This window comes from Galeopterus variegatus, unplaced genomic scaffold, assembly GCF_000696425.1.
Source record: "Galeopterus variegatus unplaced genomic scaffold, G_variegatus-3.0.2 Scaffold2941, whole genome shotgun sequence".
Lineage (NCBI taxonomy): Eukaryota > Metazoa > Chordata > Mammalia > Dermoptera > Cynocephalidae > Galeopterus > Galeopterus variegatus.
In genome coordinates, this window is record NW_007729052.1 from 81,855 (window position 1) to 102,504 (window position 20,650).

General features: G+C 38.0%; 1 protein-coding gene and 1 pseudogene across 1 annotated transcript in view; one reads left to right on the top strand and one right to left on the bottom strand.

Annotated features, from left to right (window-relative positions):
- Nucleotides 1–1,517: 1,517 nt before the first annotated feature.
- On the bottom strand, nt 1,518–2,791 carry LOC103599389 (annotated as a pseudogene).
- Nucleotides 2,792–2,812: 21 nt separating this feature from the next.
- RCOR1 (REST corepressor 1) overlaps nt 2,813–20,650 on the top strand; it is a 50,486-nt gene continuing 32,648 nt past the window's right edge. Inside the window, exons 1-2 of the mRNA XM_008583496.1 lie at nt 2,813–2,819; nt 7,078–7,161. Coding sequence (XP_008581718.1) covers nt 2,813–2,819; nt 7,078–7,161 — 91 coding nt within the window. The remainder of the gene's footprint in view (nt 2,820–7,077; nt 7,162–20,650) is intronic.

Consider the following 20,650-nt stretch of genomic DNA (forward strand, 5'->3'; position numbering starts at 1 on the left):
CCTATATAGGATCCGAACCCGCGTCCTTGGTGTTATCAGCACCGCACTCTACCGAGTGAGCCACGGGCCGGCCCTACATACGTATATCTTAAAGAGTCACTAGAGAAGGAACTTTCAGACTTTAAAGAATCTCCAGCAATAGTTTATACATAACACTTAGTGAAACCATATGTTGAGGTTTTCCATCCTTATTCTTTTTTTTTAAATGCTGATTAGGACCCAATAAATTATTTTCAGTAGGTCTGACCAGGAGTTTGAAAGACTTTGCTATTGCCTGTACAATTATGTCTAGAAATGTAATTCCTGAGGTGCAGGGTATTTGTACTTCAACTATATTATACACTGCCAGATTCCTCTACAGTAGCGGTAACAACTGCACATTTCCACTAGCATTGTGAATCCCTTTCCTATGCTCCTTGATGGCAGTGGGTAATTTCAGTTTACTTGTAATTCTAATCCAGGTAGGTTTGGGTTTATTTTTCAAGGACTTTAACACCTGGTCATCAGCTTTAGACAGACAGCAGCCTCGGGGTTAGCACCTTCTCTAGACTCAGTCTATGTCCATAAATTAATGGCATTGTGTTGTTTCATTGTGTTTATATTTTTCAGTTTACATGTAGCAAAATTGACATTTTTGTGGAAATATCTCTGAGTGATAATAAATTTATATGTAACCATCACCACAATTGGGATACAGAACAGTTCCATCTCCTCAAAAAACTACTTCATATTTTTTTTTTAAACATGTACCATATAACTTACTTTTTTTGAAGGTATCTTGCATTTTATGATGGATTTTTTTCTGGGTTTTGCCATATATTTTAATGTTAAAGATTAAATTATTTTCTACCTGCAAGTAATGTGACTAGTTTCCCGCATGTTTGAACCAATTATAAAAAAATGACATACCACGTGGGTTATGTGTCTTTTTTAATTGAAAAACTAACAAACTGTCTAGTTATATTACCCAACCCCTGCGGAAAAAAACCCCTCACAAACTAGGTAGTAACTGTGTTTCTAGGCGACATATTCAGAGCTGAGAGGATTAAAAATAAAACAAGTCCTCAGACCCAGTTAAGGCAGTCCTGCTACATACAGGCTAATCAATATCAGTGGTACTTCTTAACTCTAGGAGGCTGGAAGACATCCTAATGACCCCACTCAGAACATTTGCTTCAGGTTGCCTTTTTCCAGTTTTCAACCCATGAATAAAGGTAATATTTTATTAATTTTGTTTCAGAAAACTTTTCGCAAGTAGTTTTATTTGCAATGCCAGCTTTTAAAAGGTTACTAAAATTAACTGGACAATAAACTAGGCAGAAATCACTACAAAAAGAGGGAAAGCCCCAAATGCTACTTTATATAGAGAACCTGCAGATCAATTTTATTCAGAGCTAAGAAAAAAGAAACTTTCAATCATACTAGAAGAAACTCAGCCACAAGTTTGGAATCTTGTACTCGTCCACCGTTTGATAGTAAGTGATAAACAGCAGTGCAACTAGTATTTGGAACAGTCCTCATAGTGTTACAGTGTCAGGCACAACATTGCACCACTGGTTCTCTTTGAGTACCTGAGCTTCCTCTTCATCATTTTTGATACTGAAGGTCTCGCGGATCTCCTCAGGAGTTTCCCCCTTGATCATATTGGCAACAGTGTTACGTGTAACATCAAGCAAACGTATGTGTGAGTAGTTTGCAGCCAGAATAAGTGCAAAAAAGCGTCCCTTGGTCAACTTTCAGGAAATCTTGGTCCTACACAAGGATATCATCTGTTCATTTTTCTTTGTTCTCATCATCCTCAGGAGGAGGAGGAGGGTCATCCATGGTGGGTGCACTACTGAATGACCTTTTAAAATACTACTGCATTAACATTTGGTCAGAGAACTGGGTCATCTTCATCATCCATTCCCAAATCTTCCAGCATGGTCTTGATAGTCAGTCATTGTTTGGCATTTTCCACATCAACTTCAAATGTCTGTCCATCAGAACTCTGCCACTTAATTGAAGGAGAGGTGTCTGGTCACAAAGAGATAATGGGCCAGACGCTGACAAGACTGGGGTAGTGTCAGCACAAGCAGAAGAGAAGGATGGAGGACAAGGCCACTCTACCTCATACTTTTCTTAACTCTCCTCCCACTCCTATCCCCTGAAAACCTTTTTTTTTTTTTTTTTTTGTCCTTTTTGAGACTAGCCACACCACACTCAGCCAGTGAGCGCTGTGAGCGCACGGGTCATCCCTGTATAGGATCCGAACCCGTGGCGGGAGCGCTGCTCAGCGCTCCCAGTGCTGCACTCTCCCGAGTGCGCCACTGGCTCGGCCCTTTTTTTTTTTTTCCCCTGGAAACCTTTGATCCATTCTATATCCCAATAGTTTTTGCCTTTTTCAGAATGTCATATAAATGGACAGTAAGTAACCTTTTGACACTGTCTTCTTTCATCCAGTGTAATGCTTTGGAAATAATCCATGTTGTTGCATGTATCAATGGTTCCTTTATTTTTGTTGTTGTGTACTATTCCAGTGTGTGGATGAACCAGTTTGTTTATTCATTTACCTTATCTTTTTTTTTTTTTTTTAAATAAAGTAGATGACCAGTAAGAGGATCTTAACCCTTGACATGGTGTTGTCAGCACCACGCTCTCCCAAATGAGCTAACGAGCTATCCCTATGTGGGGATCCGAACCTATGGCCTTGGTGTTATCAGCACCACACTCTCTTACCTTATCGTTTTGCATTCACACCAGCAGTGTGTGAGAGTTTCAGTTATTCTTCATTTTTCTCAATACTTGGCATTGTCTGTCTGTTATTTTAGACATGGTAGGTATATAGTTGTTTCTCATCATGGCTTTAATTTACTTTTCCTTAATAGCCAGTGCAGTTGACCATCTTTTAATGTGATATGCCATCTGTATACCTACTTTGGTGAAGTGACTGTTCAAATCTTTTGGCCTTTTTTAAAAAATTGGGCTATTTTCTTATTTTGAGTTTGGAAGTTTTTTATGGATTCTGGACAAAAGACTTTTGAATGTGCAATTTGCACATGTTGTCTCACATTCTGCAGTATATCTCAGCAGTGTCTTTTGCAGAGCAAAATTTTTAAATTTTGGATTAATCACAATTTACCATTTTTTTTCTTTCATGGATTATGCTTTTGGTGTCATATCTAAGAACTCTTTTCCTAAACCAAGTTTATGAAAATTTTTTCGTGTGTTTTTCTAAGTTTTGTAGTTTTAGGTTTTATGTTTATATATAACATTCATTTTGAATTAATATTTCAAGGTGTGAGGTATAGATTGAGGTTCACTTGTTTTGCATATAGAGGCACAATTGTTGTAAATACAAAAGAGTACCCTTTCTCCATTAAGTTGCTTTTGCACCTCTGTTGCGAAGAGAGCAGAAGTTTTGCTTTGAATTTTTTTTTTTGTGGATGGTCCTTTTGGTGTTGTATCTAAGATCTCCTTTTCTAGCCCAAGGTCAAAAAAATTTTCTCATGTTTTCTGGAAGTTTTATAATTTTTGCTTTTTGACAGAACATTTATTTCTGTCATCCATTTTGAGTTAATTTCAAGTTAAGGATCCAAGTTAATTTGTTCTTTGTTTTTTTTTTTTTCATATGATATTCCTTTTGTTCCTGTATCGTTTATTGAAAAGATTATTTTTCTGTTTCATTTTCCTTTGCACCTTTATGGAAAAATTGATTGACCCTATTATATTTGTGGTTCTATTTTTGGACTCTATTCTATTCCATTTATTTCTGTCTTTATGACAGTACCACACTTTCTGAATTACTGAATCTTCCTCCAACTTTGTTCTTTTTCAAAATTGTTTTGGCTGTTTTAGGCGCTTCACATTCCTTTATGAATTTTAGAATGTCTGTCAATTATTCCAAGAGAGCATACTGGGATTTTTTTTTTTTTTTTGGCAGCTCGCCAGTATGGGGCTCTGAACCCTTGACCTTGATGTTGTAACACACTACTTGAACCTGTTGCACTAACCAGCCAGCCCAGGATTTTGATTGGGATTGCACTGAATCCCAATCAAAGAGCAGTTTGGGGAGAATGCTATCTTAATAATATTGAGTCCTTTGATCTATATACATGGTATGTCTCTCCATTTACTTAGATCTTGTTTAGTTTCTTTCAGCAGCGTTTTCTAGTATTCAGTGTACACATTTTACCAGATTTATTCCTAAGTATTTCAGACTTGGTGCTATTTTAATTGATAATTTTTAATTTCTATTTTGACTATTAGTGCTGGTATATAGAAATAGTTGATTTTTCTACTGTTAATCTTGTTTTCTGCATCCTTGCCAAACTCATTTATTCTTAGTAGCATTTTGTAGGTTCTGTAGACTTTCTGTACAGACGAATATGGTGTCTGAATAAAGAAAGTTTTAACTCGACCTTTCTAGTGTGGATGCCTTTCATTTCTGTTTTGACTTTTGGTTTTTATTGGAAATACAGCAGAACATTTGTCTTTGGATTCCATTTGGGGTCTCTGCACACACCATTGTTGACTAAGTTTTATTTTTAGATTGTATGTAGGATTAACATATTTCTTTTCTTTTTTTTTTTTTTTTCCTTTTTGTCTTTTTTCATGACCGGCAATGGATCGCAGCCCTCAGTGTCGCGCCCGTACCGGACCGGGACTGGCCACGGGATCGCAACCCTCGGTGTTGCTCCCGCCCCTCGCTCAGCCAGTGAGCGGCCGGTCTGTACGCGGGATCCGAACCCTCGGCGGGAGCGCCACCACACTTCCCAATCGGCGCACTACAGCAGTGCGCCACCGGGCCGGCCCAGGATTAACATATTTCTAAAAGTTAGAACTATATAAAAAGATATACTCAAAGCTAGTCACCCTCATATATTTTTTTGTGGGGGGGGCATATTCCTTTTTCTTCATGCTTTACACCCTGTTTCCACCTATCAAATAAATTCAGCTTTTAATCTTGCCTAATTCATGGTGTTCACATTTTGGGTCTTTCCCTCCCACTATTCCATCATTTTTCTTTAAAGTAACTTCCCTCCAGGTTTTAACAAAAGTGTAGAAATTTATTTTTTTTTGTGAAAACTAGAACACATTGATAGAAAAAATTTTAAGATTAGAAATATGGCACTTTCGGGCCAGCCCGGTGGCGCACTGCTATAGTGCGCTGCTTGGGAAGTGTGGCGGTGCTCCCGCCGAGGGTTCGGATCCCACATACGGACAGGTTCCCGCTCACTGGCTGAGCGAGGCGCGGGAGCAACACCGAGGGCTGCGATCCCGTTGCCGGTGGCGGTCCGGTACGGGGGCGACACTGAGGGTTGCAATCCATTGCCGGACACGGAAAAAGACAAAAAAAAAAGAAAAGAAAAAAGAAATATGGCACTTTCATTAAAAGAGGAATTCTTAAGCCAGATTTTATGAATTTCCTAAAGTTTTGTTTATAGTGTGTGTGTGTGTGTGTGTGTGTACATACAAACAAATGTATGTATTTTGGTGCATTTTTTTCTGGAGAGTGGGGCTTATAACTTTCATCATATTTTCAGAAGAGTTTTTTTAAAGGAAAAAAAAGAAAAAAGAAAGCCAAAATAGCCTTTAGAATGAATGAGTTTGGGCCTAACCAGTATAAAGACATGGTTAGTGAACCTCTTGTCTCTTGAGTCTTTCGTTACCTTTTCAAGATAACGTTTTAAATGTCTATTGTAGGGGCCGGCCCGGTGGCGCACTGGATAGTGCACCGCTTGGGAAGCGCGGCAGCGCTCCCGTCCGAGGGTTCGGATCCCACATACAGACCGGCTCCTGCTCACTGGCTGAGCGAGGCGCGGGAGCAACACTGAGGGTTGCAATCCCGTTGCCGGTCCCCGGTCTGAACCTCTTGTCTCTTGAGTCTTTCGTTACCTTTTCAAGATAACGTTTTAAATGTCTATTGTAGGGGCCGGCCCGGTGGCGCACTGGATAGTGCACCGCTTGGGAAGCGCGGCAGCGCTCCCGTCCGAGGGTTCGGATCCCACGTACAGACCGGCTCCCGCTCACTGGCTGAGCGAGGCGCGTTGCGTGAGCGAGGCGCGGGAGCAACGCCGAGGCTTGCGATCCCATCGCCAGTCCCCGGTCCGGTGCGGGGGACCGGGGCAACACTGAGGGTTGCGATCCGTTGCCGGACACGGAAAAAAGACAAAAAGACAAAAAAAAAAAAAATGTCTATTGTAATGTATGACTATTGCTTGCAGTTAATCCATTTCTGCATGTCACCTCAACACCTGGTGGTTGTAAACCTTTTGGCCTATTTTGAATCGCAGATTTGAGGAATTTGAATACACTTCAGAAGTTTCCTTTCAGGTTAAAATTTTTTAATGGTTATTTTTTAATAAAGCTGTTAAAAGAATCTTTGGATTACTATTGACAAGTCATTAAAAAGTTACTCTAGGGGCTGGCCCGGTGGCGCACTGCTACAGTGCGCCGCTTGGGAGTGCAGCAGCGCTCCCGCTGAGGGTTCAGATCCCACATACAGACCGGCCACTCACAGGGTTGCGATCCCGTGGCCAGTCCCGGTCCGGTACGGGCGCGACACTGAGGGTTGTGATCCGTTGCCGGTCACGAAAAAAGACAAAAAGGAAAAAACAAAAAAGTTACTCTAGCAGAGAAGGGTAGAGTGTTCAAAGCACATATCACATTTTAAAAGAATCTTTGAGCAGTTTGCCGCATGTGTCTTCCTTTTTGGATGCTCATGTCTGAAAGCAGAGCAGCGTAGCATAGCATAGTGCTCAAACCCTTGGTTACAGTGGCCTCTCTGCCTGAGTTCGTTCCTGGCTATGCCTCCTGTTTGCCAAATGATTTTGTTTCCTCACCTAACAGATGGCAATAATACTTGCATGTAAAATAAATTAAAGTAGGAAGGGACTTGGAAGTAGAAATGTTTCAGCAGAATTCTTAGTGCCCCCTCCTCCCGTCCTTAAGTTTCCTACGCTGTGTGTGGGGGTTCCATTGGGGCGGGTTTAGGTGAAGGTTGGATAATGTCATCATGTTCTGAGGTTTAAAGACTTTATTGCTTGTTAAATCTGTTAAATTATAATAAGAATTTTCTTTTTTCTTTCCACCAAGCCAAACTAGCAAGACGCAGTCAAGAACGAGACAATCTTGGCATGTTGGTCTGGTCACCTAATCAGAATCTGTCAGAGGCAAAATGTAAGTTCTACAGCACCTTTATTTTCCACCTTTCTAATTTAGTGTAAGGTTTTAAAGGCACATTTGTAGCTAAAAGTCTCTACATATATTTTACATTTTTGAATAGGTAACTTGAAGAGTTTGAAAGTATTTCTTCACTGTGGCCTGTCATAGTAATTTAAAGATTCCTAACCTGTGGTTTCATAATCTTCAATGTTTTTCAAAGTGCTATAAGCTAATACTGAAGTAACTAGGAGAAAAGACTCAGAGTGGAAAGAAAATAATAAGCAGTGTATAACTCCCTCAGGTGGGAATTTATAGATTAATAAAGACAAAGAGTTGAACAAGTTTTAATTAATTAGATGGATTACAAAGGGCAAACGTATGTTATTGGAAATAGGCCTTATAATGTAAGACTTCAGCCTAGCTGAAAGTAAAACATTTGAATTGACTATTTGACAGTGTTTAAAATTTTATTAGGGTAAATATTCTGAGCTACACTGGATTTTCTTTTGTGGGGGTAGGGGTGCTATGGCCATTAATAATATTAATTATATTTTCTATCCTTTCTCAAATAATACCATGAAGGTTAATTTTATATCTGATATATTATCATGTCTTCACCATTTTCAAGTTTTTATTTTCTTCATAACTTAAAAGAGGGAAGGCAAACTAAATCCCCCTTTTGAGAATTTTTCATTTGGGGGTAGTCCATGGATGGCATTTATGGGAGTTTGTTAACTAGGTAATCACATGCAAAGTTTTTGGTATAATGTGCACTCTCTGGAGAAAAGGACGTTGGATTCTCAAAGAGGTTTTTGACAAAAATAGGTCAATAATCATTGCTTTAAGACATAAGAAATCTGTTAAATTCTGAGTAAAGGCTGGTGGAATTCTTAGGCTTCGGTCAGGATTTCCCAAATTGTATTTCGCAGTACTGAAATAGGTGTTAAGAGGCTGAATCAGAGAGATGATGCATACTCTGTATCCTCTTGAATGTTCAAAACCTGTATTAGCATATTGAAGGTGCTAAGAGCTTATATGATAAAGAAACATGTTTAATTTTGACCCAGAAGGATCCCTTTTTTTGTATAGTATCCTCTATGGAGCATGGGAAATCCAACTATTCTTTTTTTTTCTTTTTTTGGGGGGGGCCTGCTGGTTGGTCTGGGGATCTAAACCCTTGACCTTGGTGTTATAACACTGTGCCCTAGTCAACTGAGTTAACTGGCCAGCTCCCTTAACTACTCTTAGAAATTTTAAATTTAGCAATATAAAATACTCTTCTCTGTCCAATCTGATTTTTTTAAAAAGAGTATCTTAATTTTACCTTCAGCAGGCTGCTGTTTTGAGTTTATAATGGAGAACAGAATAGCAGAGAAAAATTATTGGCATTTCTGATGCCTTTACCATGGTCAGAAAGACCTTTTTAAGTATTTCTTGATTTTTTTTCCCCTTTGAGCACTTGCACTGACTTACCAAAGCAGTCTATTCCATTTCTGAACATGTTGTTCTTTCTCACTGAGACTGAAAATCTGCCTCTCTGTAATTTGTAAAGCTTTTTTTCCTCCAACTCTGCTAAATAAGTCTTCTTCCATCTGAGTCTTAGATATACAGTCAATCCTATCTCCTTTACTGTCTGAGCCCAAGTTAAACCTGCCTGTTGTTTCAGGTGGTTTTTTGGGTCTTTTTTCATTTTCTGTTGCCTTTCTGGATATATTTCAGTTGGTCACATCTTACATTGTATGAATATTAAGAATAGTGAGCATTTGTTGAGCCTTTATGCTGAGCCTTTATCCATCCTCCCATATTATTCAGTCTTCACAATCCAAGTTGAAGTTTTTGTACCCATTGTATAGATGGCATTCCATAGTTCAAAGATGGTTGTGAAACTGACACAGATAGTTTATATTGTATTAGTATCTTTTGCTTATTGTATTACCTATTGGAGTCTTTGGAGTCAGAGTTTAATTTTAATATTATCTTATTTTTCCAAGACCTAGAAGAAAAGAAAAGAATATGGAAAGTTAATAAGTTTTAAAAGGGCGGGGTTGCCTAAAATAGATTGCAGTTTTACTGTAAGCCCTGCCTGTATTGTTTAAAAGTTAAAATTTTAAAAACCAGTCTAAAAGTAACATTTATATATTGCTGAAGGTTCAGAAGTCACAGAAAAGTAAAAAGAGAGAACTCACCCATTATTTCATCACCTAGAGATAACTGTTAACCATTTTGGGGTATATCTTCTAATCTTTCTTCCTGTGCATATTTATATAAGTGAGACAATGATATGGTGTGTGTGTCTGTCTGTTGTCTTTGTGAGCATTGACCTAAGCATTTCCCATGTTGTTAAAACCCCTTGTAAATATTTTAGTTAACTGTGCAGTATTACATGATATGGATATATCAGTGTATTTAACTGTTCCTCTTTTGAAAATTAAGGTATTTTTCCTAATTTGTTGCTATTGTAGAAGAAGCCTACAGTGAAAGACTGAATCATAGAGCTTTGTTTTGTTTTCAGTATTTTCTTAAGTTGTATTCCTAGGAATGGAATTGTGGGTTGTAGAGAATTTGCTTCACAATTCAAGTAAGAGAATGTGAACATAGTGTGGTTCTTTGGTGTGAGTTACGTTCCTCTGAGTAGGTTACCATTTGTGGAGCTCTGGGAATCATAGTCCTTGACTACTAGTCTAGTCCTACATAAGACTTAAAATGTAATAGGGCTGGCTGGTTAGCTCACTTGGTTAGAGCATGGTGCTGATGACACCAAGGTCAAGGGTAGGGATCCCCTTACCAGCCAACTGCCAAAAAGAAAAAAAAAATGTAATTCTAGTGTTAATGCAAACAAGTATACAAAAATTTTCTCTTTGTCATCTATCATTTTCCCTTCAACTCTCCTCCTCCCCAATATATAGGCAAAAAAGAAGTATTTTCTACTTGCCTTTCTTGTAATTCTAGTGTTAATGCAAACAAGTATACAAAAATTTTCTCTTTGTCATCTATCATTTTTCCTTCAACTCTCCTCCTCCCCAATATATAGGCAAAAAAGAAGTATTTTCTACTTGCCTTTCTTTATTTTGAAAGAATGTGGAAGTCTTAGTTGTCCAACATTGATTCTGACTTTAGGTAGAAATAGAAGATTTAGGACATGTATACATTTCTAGTAGATATCCAGTAATTATGTGTAAAGATTTCTGTAGATTCCTGGCTTTTTCCTTGTACAAAGTGGCTGTTTAGAGCTCTGCCTCTTAGGGTTACTAAAAGTTTTAAAAATTTCGTGGTTATAAAAATAAATGCTATTGTAGAAAATTTAAACAGTACATAATATATAATATAGATTGTGAAAGTCCTTCCATAGCCATTATTTACAATGTATATGCTTTTCCTAATGTTTTTATGCATATTAATAAATGTGTAAATTTTGTCACAACATATGAGCTGTATCATTTTCTCTTAAAAATATATATGGGACTTTGTTCCATCTCAGTACATCTATAGTTACCTCATTTTTTACTGTAACAACTATGAATGTACCATAGTTTAATCTTTATTTTAAACAAAATTACCTATTGATGAATATTCATAATCTTTCAGTTCTTTTTTTCTCTCTCTTTAAAAAAGCCATAGTGAACACTCTTATTTATTTAGTATAAATCTCTAGAAACGGAATTCCTAGGTTAAGGGGCAAATATATCATTTCTTCTTTCCTTTTTTTAACCAAACTATATTTTATTTTATTATTTTTCTTATACTCAGTATGTACTTATGGAACAATCATAATTATATTTGCATGAAAATAGCACTTTATTTTTATTTCCCCTTAAAATCTGCTCTTTTTTAAAAAAAATTTATTATTATTTTCTTTATATTCTATGATGTTGTGGAGCAGTTGGGAGGGAGCAGGGGAGGGGGATAAAATGGGAAGAGGAGGAAGAAGTGGGGTCATGGTCAAGGCCCATGGCACCCTGCTCATTCTGCCAGGGGAGCTCAGGGGCCTTCTGGTGGCTGCCTGGTGGTCATCGCTGGGCTGGATGCAGATGTCAGCCGGGGAGGGAGAGGTGTGTGTGTGTGTGTGTGTGTGTGTGTGTGTGTGTGTGTGTGTGTCTGAGGCCCTTGCAGATGTCAGCCGGGGCGGGAGGGGTGTGTGTGTCTGTGTGTGTCTGTGTCTGAGGCCCTGTGTGTGTCTGTGTCTGAGGCCCTTGGACCCCCACCAATCCGATTCAGGAGCCCGAAGAATAGACTTTATTTTTAAGAGCAGTTTTAGGTTCACAGCCAAATTGAGCAGAAATTACAGAGAGTACCCATATACCTCTGCTGCCAGATACCCACAGCCTCCCCACTGTCAACATCCTTCAGCATCCTGAACATCCTGCACCTGAGTCCATCAGAGGATATGTTTGTTACCATTGATGAACCTTCATTGACACTTTATCATTCAAAGCCCATGGCTTACATGAGGGTTCATTCTTGTGTTGGATGTTCTAAGGGTTTTGACAAATGTATAATTACATGTGCACCATTAATTGTAGTATCATACAGAATAATTTCACTACCCTAAAAATCCTTTGCTCTGCCTGTTCATCCCTCTCTCCCTCCTAACCCCTGGCAACCACTGGTCTTACTGTCTCCCTAGTTTTGCCTATTCCAGAATGTCATACAGTTGGAATCATATAGTATGTAGCCTTTTCATATTGGCTTCTTTCACTTAGTATGTATTTAAGGTTCCTCCATGTCTTTGCATGGCATGATCGTTCATTTCTTTTTAGTACTGAATAGTATACCATTGTGTAGATGTACCACAGTTTATCTTGTGTACTGTCATGCTGAAAAAGTACTCCCTGGCCTCCCAAAAAAGACTGTATGTGTGTACACGCAGACACACGCACACACACGCACGCGTACGTTTTCTTCTGTCTTCCCCTCCTTATTCTTTCTGGAATTATTGAATTTATTTTTCTTCACTTGTGTTTGTATATATGTACTTTGGTCTGTGTTGGCACTCCTGATTTTGTTTCATTGTTCTGTTTTTTCCTTCTTTAGTATTATTTTCATTCCTTTCAGTGTTCTTGACTCATGTATTTATTTTTTTAGGTCAATCTTAGACTTGTGTTACCAAGTTCTTTCCAATAATATCTCAATTGGGGTTGGATTGAATTTGAGGGTTTTTTGTGAGAACTGATTTCCATTCACATTTTTATTGAACAGCTTGTGTGCCTGATAGTGTGCTAGTAGTGAGGGATTCGGGAAACTTGTATTCTAATGGAAGGGGAAAGTGAACATGTGAGCAAGTAATTTATATGTATTTTCTCTAGTCTAAATGTTCTTTTTTAAAAGCAAAAACTGAGGTCTAGAGAAGTTAAGTCAAATGTTTAAGGATTCCCCCAGCTAGTTAGTAGCCAAGTTTGGGCTAGATCTCCGGTCTCCAGAATGTATTTACTACCCCTATCTGCCTTCATTTGCTGCTTTATTTAATAAACTATAATTAAATACTTAAAACATTAAATACTAATATTACACTAGTTGGTTTGGGCTGTGTCTAAGTAAAACTCATTTAATGGTAGGTACTACCTATGGGGTATGCCTAGAAAACGTGCCTCGAAGAGACACATTTCATGTAGAGGAAATGTGAACAATTTCCAGCAGCATAGATGAGAACAATAGAGTTTAAATAGTATTATATTAAATGATCATGGAAAATTACTTGATGAAATAATGACGAGATTTAGGGGCAAAGGACTGAAGGAAGTAAAAACAATCTGCCATTATGTGGTGGAATCTGGAGGGTGGCAGACAAGAGAAACTGAAAAAATGTCCACTGATTGCAACATTTGAGGACATTTGACTCTTCCCGTTATCATAGCATCAAACATCTCCTATATACTATTCAGTGTTGTGATGTTCCCTGTGGGACTCAGCAGAAGGTGCTAGCTTTTCCTAGGTAGAAACAAGGAAAGCGTTGGAGATGCTTGACGTTTGAGTCAAATGTCAAAGCGTGACTAGAAGTCCGCTGGACAAGGGGCACAAGTGCACTCTAGACAGAAGAAATGGCAGCATTTGCATTTGCAAAGCCACGAAGGTGTGGGAGGAAATCTAGTCCTTTACTTCTCACTGACATGCCTGGCTATGACAAATGTTGTCCTTGGGAAGTGAGAAGTGGTGAAACTGGAAAGGCAGGCTTCTTAAAGGATGAGGATCCCTTGAAGAATTTTTAGCTAGAAGTGGTATGATTTCTATAAGAAAGTTCCTGACAGCCTTTTCGTTCAGAGAAGAGTAGGGACTAGAGGCAGTGTGTGTTGATGCAGTTCCAGGTGAGAGAAGTTGTTGCTCTTCACCAGGCCAGTGCTGCTAAAGGGAAATGTGATGGAGGTCAGAAAGTTAGATCAGCAGTGTCAGGAGCATCTGAATTGTCTCAAAGGAGATGGAGACCATAGGATTGTGGGGCTAGGTGGGTGGTCCAGGTAGCCTTTAACATGCCTGTAAAAACTATTAAATAGTATTCAGTATAAGTGCTGTTCCTTCATTTATTCCACACATTTCTACTGAACATACTTACGAGGCACTATGTTTCTGTGATATATGTCATTTCTCCCTAGTCCCCATTGTGATACTATGCACCTGCCCTCTGCATGGATTCCACACCCACCTCTGGTCATACCCCTTACCTCATTCCAGGCTGCCTTCCCTTGAGGACTCCCTCCTTATCCCATTTGGTCTGCACTGCAGGTGCCCACCTTGCACTTAATGGCTTTAGGACATCACCTCATCTTTTCTTGGGGATGCTGCTGTACTGTACAGTGTACTTTTTACATATACCTCTTGTCCCTATGCTTGCATGTCGACCCACACAAGATTTGGACTTCATAAGTGGTTGAAGATTAGCAAAACCAAGTGGGCAGAGTAAGAATAAGAAATCTCAAAAAGTTATTTATTTTTTTTTTTTAAAGAAAAAACAAAAAACCAGGTAGTCTTCTCTTCTTGGAATGTATATATAGAGCTAGACCAGATATTAGGCTCAGTCTGGTCCTTTTTACTGACTTTCGTGACATAAAAATGTTTACCAAAGCAAGTGTGGTTAAATATAATGTAAAACCACGGCCTTGGGAGTCTTAGGGAAAAGCATAGGTTCGGAAAGGAAATAGTCTGAGGATAACTTTTTGTTGTTTGATTTTTTTTGTTTTTTCAAGGTTGGGCTTATTTTAAAAGGCGAATTGTAGCTAGAGGGGAAGCCCATGTACAGTCATGCCGACTGTTGGTAGTTGCCTGAAGGAGCAGATTTTCCTGAGTGGGCTGCTGTTGCCTTGGGTGTAGAATTTTAGCAAGGTAACTTTGGGCTATAGTCTTGCTCGCTTATGCACTATGAGTTTTATAAATTATGTGTAGTAAGTGCTTGTGCAGTTATTTAGGTGTTTGACTGCATTTTGTTTTTTTATTTTGTAAAAATGAGGAAAAACTGGTACAGAAGCATGGATCTCTTCTCTGTGTGAAAATAGACAAAGACAGAAATTATTAGCTGTCCCAAAGACAGTCTGACTTTTTTTTTAAAGCTGGCTATTAACTGAAAAAACACATGACATGCTAGATGTATAGAATTTAAACTTATATCAAAAGGCAAGGTTAAATTAGGGATTTTTAGATAAGTTTTAGCATTATTGAAACGGGAACCCTCTTTATACCTGCAACATATGCAAAAGTTGTTTCTGCATTAGGACATTTCATTTCAGTGCTTATTTTCAAGGCTATATTGTGTATGAGATATATATGTTTGTGTTTATATATTTGTTATTATAAACTTTCATGTAGATATATAGTAAATGTCAGGAGTCTCTTTTCAGAACATCCCAGTGGTTTTCCAGTTCACTGTAAATTTAAACTGAAAGGCAGTTGCAGCAAGGCTGTACATAGTCTGACCCTACTTCTGCCATCTTGAACTCATTCAAAATATCCTCCTTAGGGCCTTCTTCCTTCCCTTCATCTAGAATACTCTTCCCTCAGATGTCCACATGGCTCCCTCTCTCAGTTCCTTCTGGTTATTGCTTAAGTGTCACTGTGTCAGAGAGCCTTATCTGACCACACTTATAAAATAGGAACCACTCACCATCTCATCTAGCTTTATATCCTTCATTCCACTTATCATCCCCTGACATAGTATTATTTATTTTATGTCTCTCTCCACTATGTGGTAAAACTGAGTGCAGGGACTTGGAATATTTAATTCTCTTTTAATCCCCTCTTGGCATGTGGTAGGTGTACAGTAAATACTTGTTGAGTGAATGAGAAGTTGGTGGGTGTGTGGAGATTCTTCTGTTTAGAGATTTGCAAATACAGGCTTTCAGCTATTTGCTCTGCAGTTTAGGTTATCTGGAATCCTGTAACATTTTCTTCTTTGCCACTCATCTTGTGGTGGCCATTTATTTATTCAGTAATTATTTGAGTGACTATCTATGTACCAAACACTGTAGGCACTGGGGGAATATATGAACAATCTGACAAGTCCCTGCCCAAGTGTAACTTACAGTGTAGTGGGAAACTGCCTGGGTAAATTATAAATTCATTGTGAGTTGTGAAGGAGAAGTGTTCTTAAAATTCGTGCCTGTTAGTTCTTTGACTGCAGTGTGAGCCAGGAGTACGGATGGGATCAGTCTACATTGGCCTGGATTTCAGCTTTTTATAAATATGTGGCTATAGAAGAGGTTGAAGTTTGTGATTAAAATGAGGTTTTTGAGTGTGTGAAAATTATTTTTATCATCCTTATTCTCTTTTAAGTGTTCTAGAGTTAGCTAAAATGGGCAAAACTTACTAGAACAGACATAGGACTGAATGAGCTGAATTTAGAAACTGTAGTGGAAGCCTTCCATTAAACAAAGAACTACTTCACCCTTTAAATCATATTAATATGTCTTATCTTCATCCTTTTAAACTTTAAAAAATTTTGTTTTCTTCAGACAGTGAACATTTGATTCCAGTTTTGACTTTTACAAATACTACTACTGGGAGCATTCTTTGACCTATTTCTTGATGCCTGTCTGGAATGTAGATGCTCAGATCTGAAAGATCAGTGCCAAATTATTTTCCAAAGTAGTCAAACTGGTTTACATTGCTACCAGTAAAATGCAAAATTTATTTGCTCAGCGTCCTCTCCAATACTTGCTATTGCTGGACTTCTACATTTTAGACAGTCTAGTGAGTACAGCATTGTTTCTCATACCAAGGTGTCTTGCTATTTTTGTTAGGTGTGATAATGGCACTCTGATTATAAAAAATATGCCCACATTTTAAATTATTTATGTAGGGATGACATGTATTAACTGGGATTTACTTTAAAATTCTTCAGCAGATATAAAGCACATTTTGGGGTCAATTCCAATTCCAGATTGGAATACAGATGCACATGAAAGTAGTGTTTCAGTTTTTAATTTAATGTTCTGTGTTTAGTCAGAGAATATACCTACTCTTAGAAAACATATGCTGGATATGTTTTTTTTTTGTTGTTTTTTTTCCCTGATGGTGTCTCCAGGTAGACCAAACTGAATACGTGAAACTTACTCTCAAGTGGTTCAGGAAAAAATTACGTATATACGTGTAAGCTTGTTTTTATTATTAAAAGTAGTCTATAATTCCTTTATTTCCACCATGTGGATATAAACACTCTTAAAGTTTAATTCTTTTCTAAATGCTGTGTGCACTCTGATTTTAAGCGTAAATTGTATTGTACTGTATGTAGTTTTTCTACTTTAATTTTCCTGTGATTAAAAATTAAACTGTTTTGATCCTGAATAATATCCTGTCTTGTAGCTTAATTAGTTTAACCATGTCCCATTCTTGAAAATTTAGACTTTATTTTTTCCTACTATAAATAACACATGAGTAATCAGGAATTTATAATGTCCTTTCTCAGTAGAAAAGAAAGTCCTCCTTGATTCTGCAGATCAGGTTTCCCAGTTAAATGCATTCATAGTTCTTTTTCTCTGGCACTTATGACAATTGGAATGAGTTATTTGTGTCATTATTTCTCTCTCCAGCCAGACTTGTGAGTTCCATAAGTCCAGATATTATCTGTTTTAATCATGGCTATAGAAGCAACACTGCGCACACAGTAGGCCTGAAAGATTTGTTGAATCAGTGGAGAATAGTTCAATGTAAAACTTGTTAGTTTACTATAAAATATCACTCTGCTGCAACATACTTTGAAAGCTTTTGTTTCTATAGTAGCGCTTATTGAGGGCTTCTTTACTGGATGAAGAAAAACCCCACAAGATTCAGGTATTGTGAATGGTAGCACTTAACAGTGGAAAAACCTGCCTCCTTTGAAGACACGTGTCCCTCATACTTCCCATATGTCACTGTGAGATTTAGCCTCGTCTTCAGAGCTAAGAACCCAGGGCCCATGGAGGGGAAGTGGCCTGTCCCAAAGCATGTTGTGGCAGAGCCTCCCTCTGTGTTTCCCCCGTCATTTGAATCTCATTTAGGAGCCTTCCTCCCCTGTCCGTAGATTGATCTAGATGGTTTGTAGTGAGGTACTGAGGGAACGACTGTTATGTATAAGTATGCTGGAAGAAGCAGTGTTAAAGGACAAATTTGTATACAAGCTACAAGGAGTTACTAGGGTTTGCAGACTTTGAAATCCTTCTTCTGATCACTTGACCACGCCCTTCCTCCCTTTGCCACACCCCTCAGCAGGAGGTGGGCTTGAAATCAGTAATTTTTAGGGCCGGCAGGCCTGTGGCTCACTTGTGAGAGCGTGGTGCTGACAACACCAAGTCAAGGGTTAAGATCCCCTTACCAGTCATCTTTCATAAAAAAAAGAAAAGAAAAGAAATCAGTAATTTTTTCTTTTTTTCTTGGCAGCTGACCAGTATGGGGATCTGAACTCTTGACCTTGGTGTTATCAACACTGTGCTCTAACCAACTGAGCCAGCTGGCCAGCCCCCAAATCAGTAATTTTTAAAAGAGCCTCTTGGATCACTGACAGGAAGTTTTTTGTGTGCGTGATTGAAATTGATGAATTAAAAAAACCTCAATTTATGTCGTAGTAACACAAAAAGCACATTTCTTTTTGTTTCTGTGATTCTGATAGGTTCATAATCTTTTCATTACCAAAACTTAAAAATTTTGTGCTTGTTGAGATGGTTTTTATCATATTAAAGTTGGGAATGTTTTCAAACCCATGCCCTTTACTCATTAATACTGTGCTCTAATTCAGTAGTTGTCAAAATGACCCATGATAATCACATGAGAGCATTATAAAAACAAGCTATTGAACATCTAGAGTGCAGTTGGTTCTTTTCTTGAGCTGGGTGTATTCATTTTGTGAAAATTGACCTAGGTATATGTGTGTTTTCCTCTATGCATTTTTTTTTTTTTTTAAAGAAAACTATATACAAGGATACTTCAAAAAGTTCATGGAAAGATTCGTATTATCTTTGAATTCTGTCTTTCCATGAACTTTTTTTTTTTTTTTTTTAAAGATGACTAGTAAGGGGATCTTAACCCTTGACTTGGTGTTGTCAGCACCACGCTCTCCCAAGTGAGCTAACCGGCCATCCCTACACAGGGATCCAAACCCGTGGCCTTGGTGTTATCAGCACCACACTCTCCCAGTGAGCCACTGGCCGGCCCAAGTGCCCTCTTATATGCATAAAGTATACCTATATATTTGTGAGATATATATATATATATATATGCATACCATAAACATATACATGTATACACGCATACATATACAAAACAGGGTGGAACCCAAGAGCCCTTATTTTAAGGAAGTTTATCAGATGATTCTGATCAGTGAAGATGGGGAACTACTGAATTGGATAACAGCTTTCATAGAGTTAAAAGAACTGTATTTGATTTCTCTTGCTAAGCCAATTCTGTGGTGGCAAACTGCACCCCTGCCTCTTGTTGAATCTCACAAATGTTTATGAAGGAATTAATTTTTAATAATACTTTACATTTGTTTATTTTGACTCCCCTAATACTTTGCGAAGGATTAGAACAGGATATCCTATTCTGTTAGCTGAGGAAATGGGTTCAGCCAGCAAGTTCTTAATACAGTGCTCTGTAAGTATTAAGTGTAGTTCAGTAAATGTTTGACTAGGCTTTAAGAATTTTATAAATTTTCTTGATGAATGAGGATCTCACGCTCTACTTTTAAGTGATGTTAACCAAAAAAAACAAAATGAAACAAAAGAAAATTTACCTATGCTTTCCATAATGGTGAGTTCTTGTCTCTTCAAAAAAAAAAAAAAAAAAAAAATTTTCCCTTATTTTCCAAAAAGGGGGGTTTTTTTTTCTTAAAAAAAAAAAAAAAAAAAAACCATTGGTTTGTACAGGCTGGGTGTACTTATGGAGTTGGAGTGATGCATATCTTTATCTGACATAATTTAAGATTAGACCATTCTCCTTGGTTATTTCAGAGGGAATTTTTAAGGTTTTTGTTGTTTTGCAGCTGGCCAATACGGAGATCCAAACCCTTGACCTTGGTGTTATCAGCACCGAGCTCTAACCAGCTGAAATAACCACTCTGTAAGTATTAAGTGTAGTTCAGTAAATGTTTGACTAGGCTTTAAGAATTTTATAAATTTTCTTGATGAATGAAGATCTCACGCTCTACTTTTAAGTGATGTTAACCAAAAAAAAACAAAATGAAACAAAAGAAAATTTACCTATGCTTTTCATAATGGTTAGTTCTTGTCTCTTCAAAAAAAAAAAAAACCATTGGTTTGTACAGGCTGGGTGTACTTATGGAGTTGGAGTGATGCATATCTTTATCTGACATAATTTAAGATTAGACCATTCTCCTTGGTTATTTCAGTGGGAATTTTTAAGGTTTTTGTTGTTTTGCAGCTGGCCAATATGGAGATCCAAACCCTTGACCTTGGTGTTATCAGCACCGAGCTCTAACCAGCTGAAATAACCAACCAGCCAGCCCTGGAATTTTCAAGTTTTAAAAAATAACACATTATGCAGTAACAGAATTGTTTTTAGAGGAGAGTACAGTTAACTTAGTGACTGATTCTTCTGCTTCTGACTGACAGATTGGAATATCAACTAAGCTGCATATGGCAGTCACACTTCTTCTCGCATGTAGAGGACTCCCTGGTACTGACCGTGTGCGTGGGGGAGGGCTGGTGGGTACAAATGCCCAGGCCCTGTAAGTGTCCTGGCATTTCCTTAAGCTGCAAGGACTTTGCTCATCATCATGATCACAGTTTACTTCAGCTAGTGATTCTCTGCCCACAGTGGCTCCGTACTCTCAGATTAGGATTAACTCTAGTTAACCTTTAATCTTTTAGGGACAGAATCTAGATTAGTATCGCTGCTACAGAGATCAAAAGTATTGGAAAAGTTCCAAGGATCCCTGTTTTCTTTGTTTTAGAGTAGTTTGTCTCAGGTAGCTTGTATTAATCTTGCTCCTCTTTCTGTTTCATCTTTTATCCATCTACCTTAAGCATCTGATCATCCTTTGTTTTTTTTTTTTTTTTTTTTTTTTTTTTTTTTTTCCGTGTCCGGCAACGGA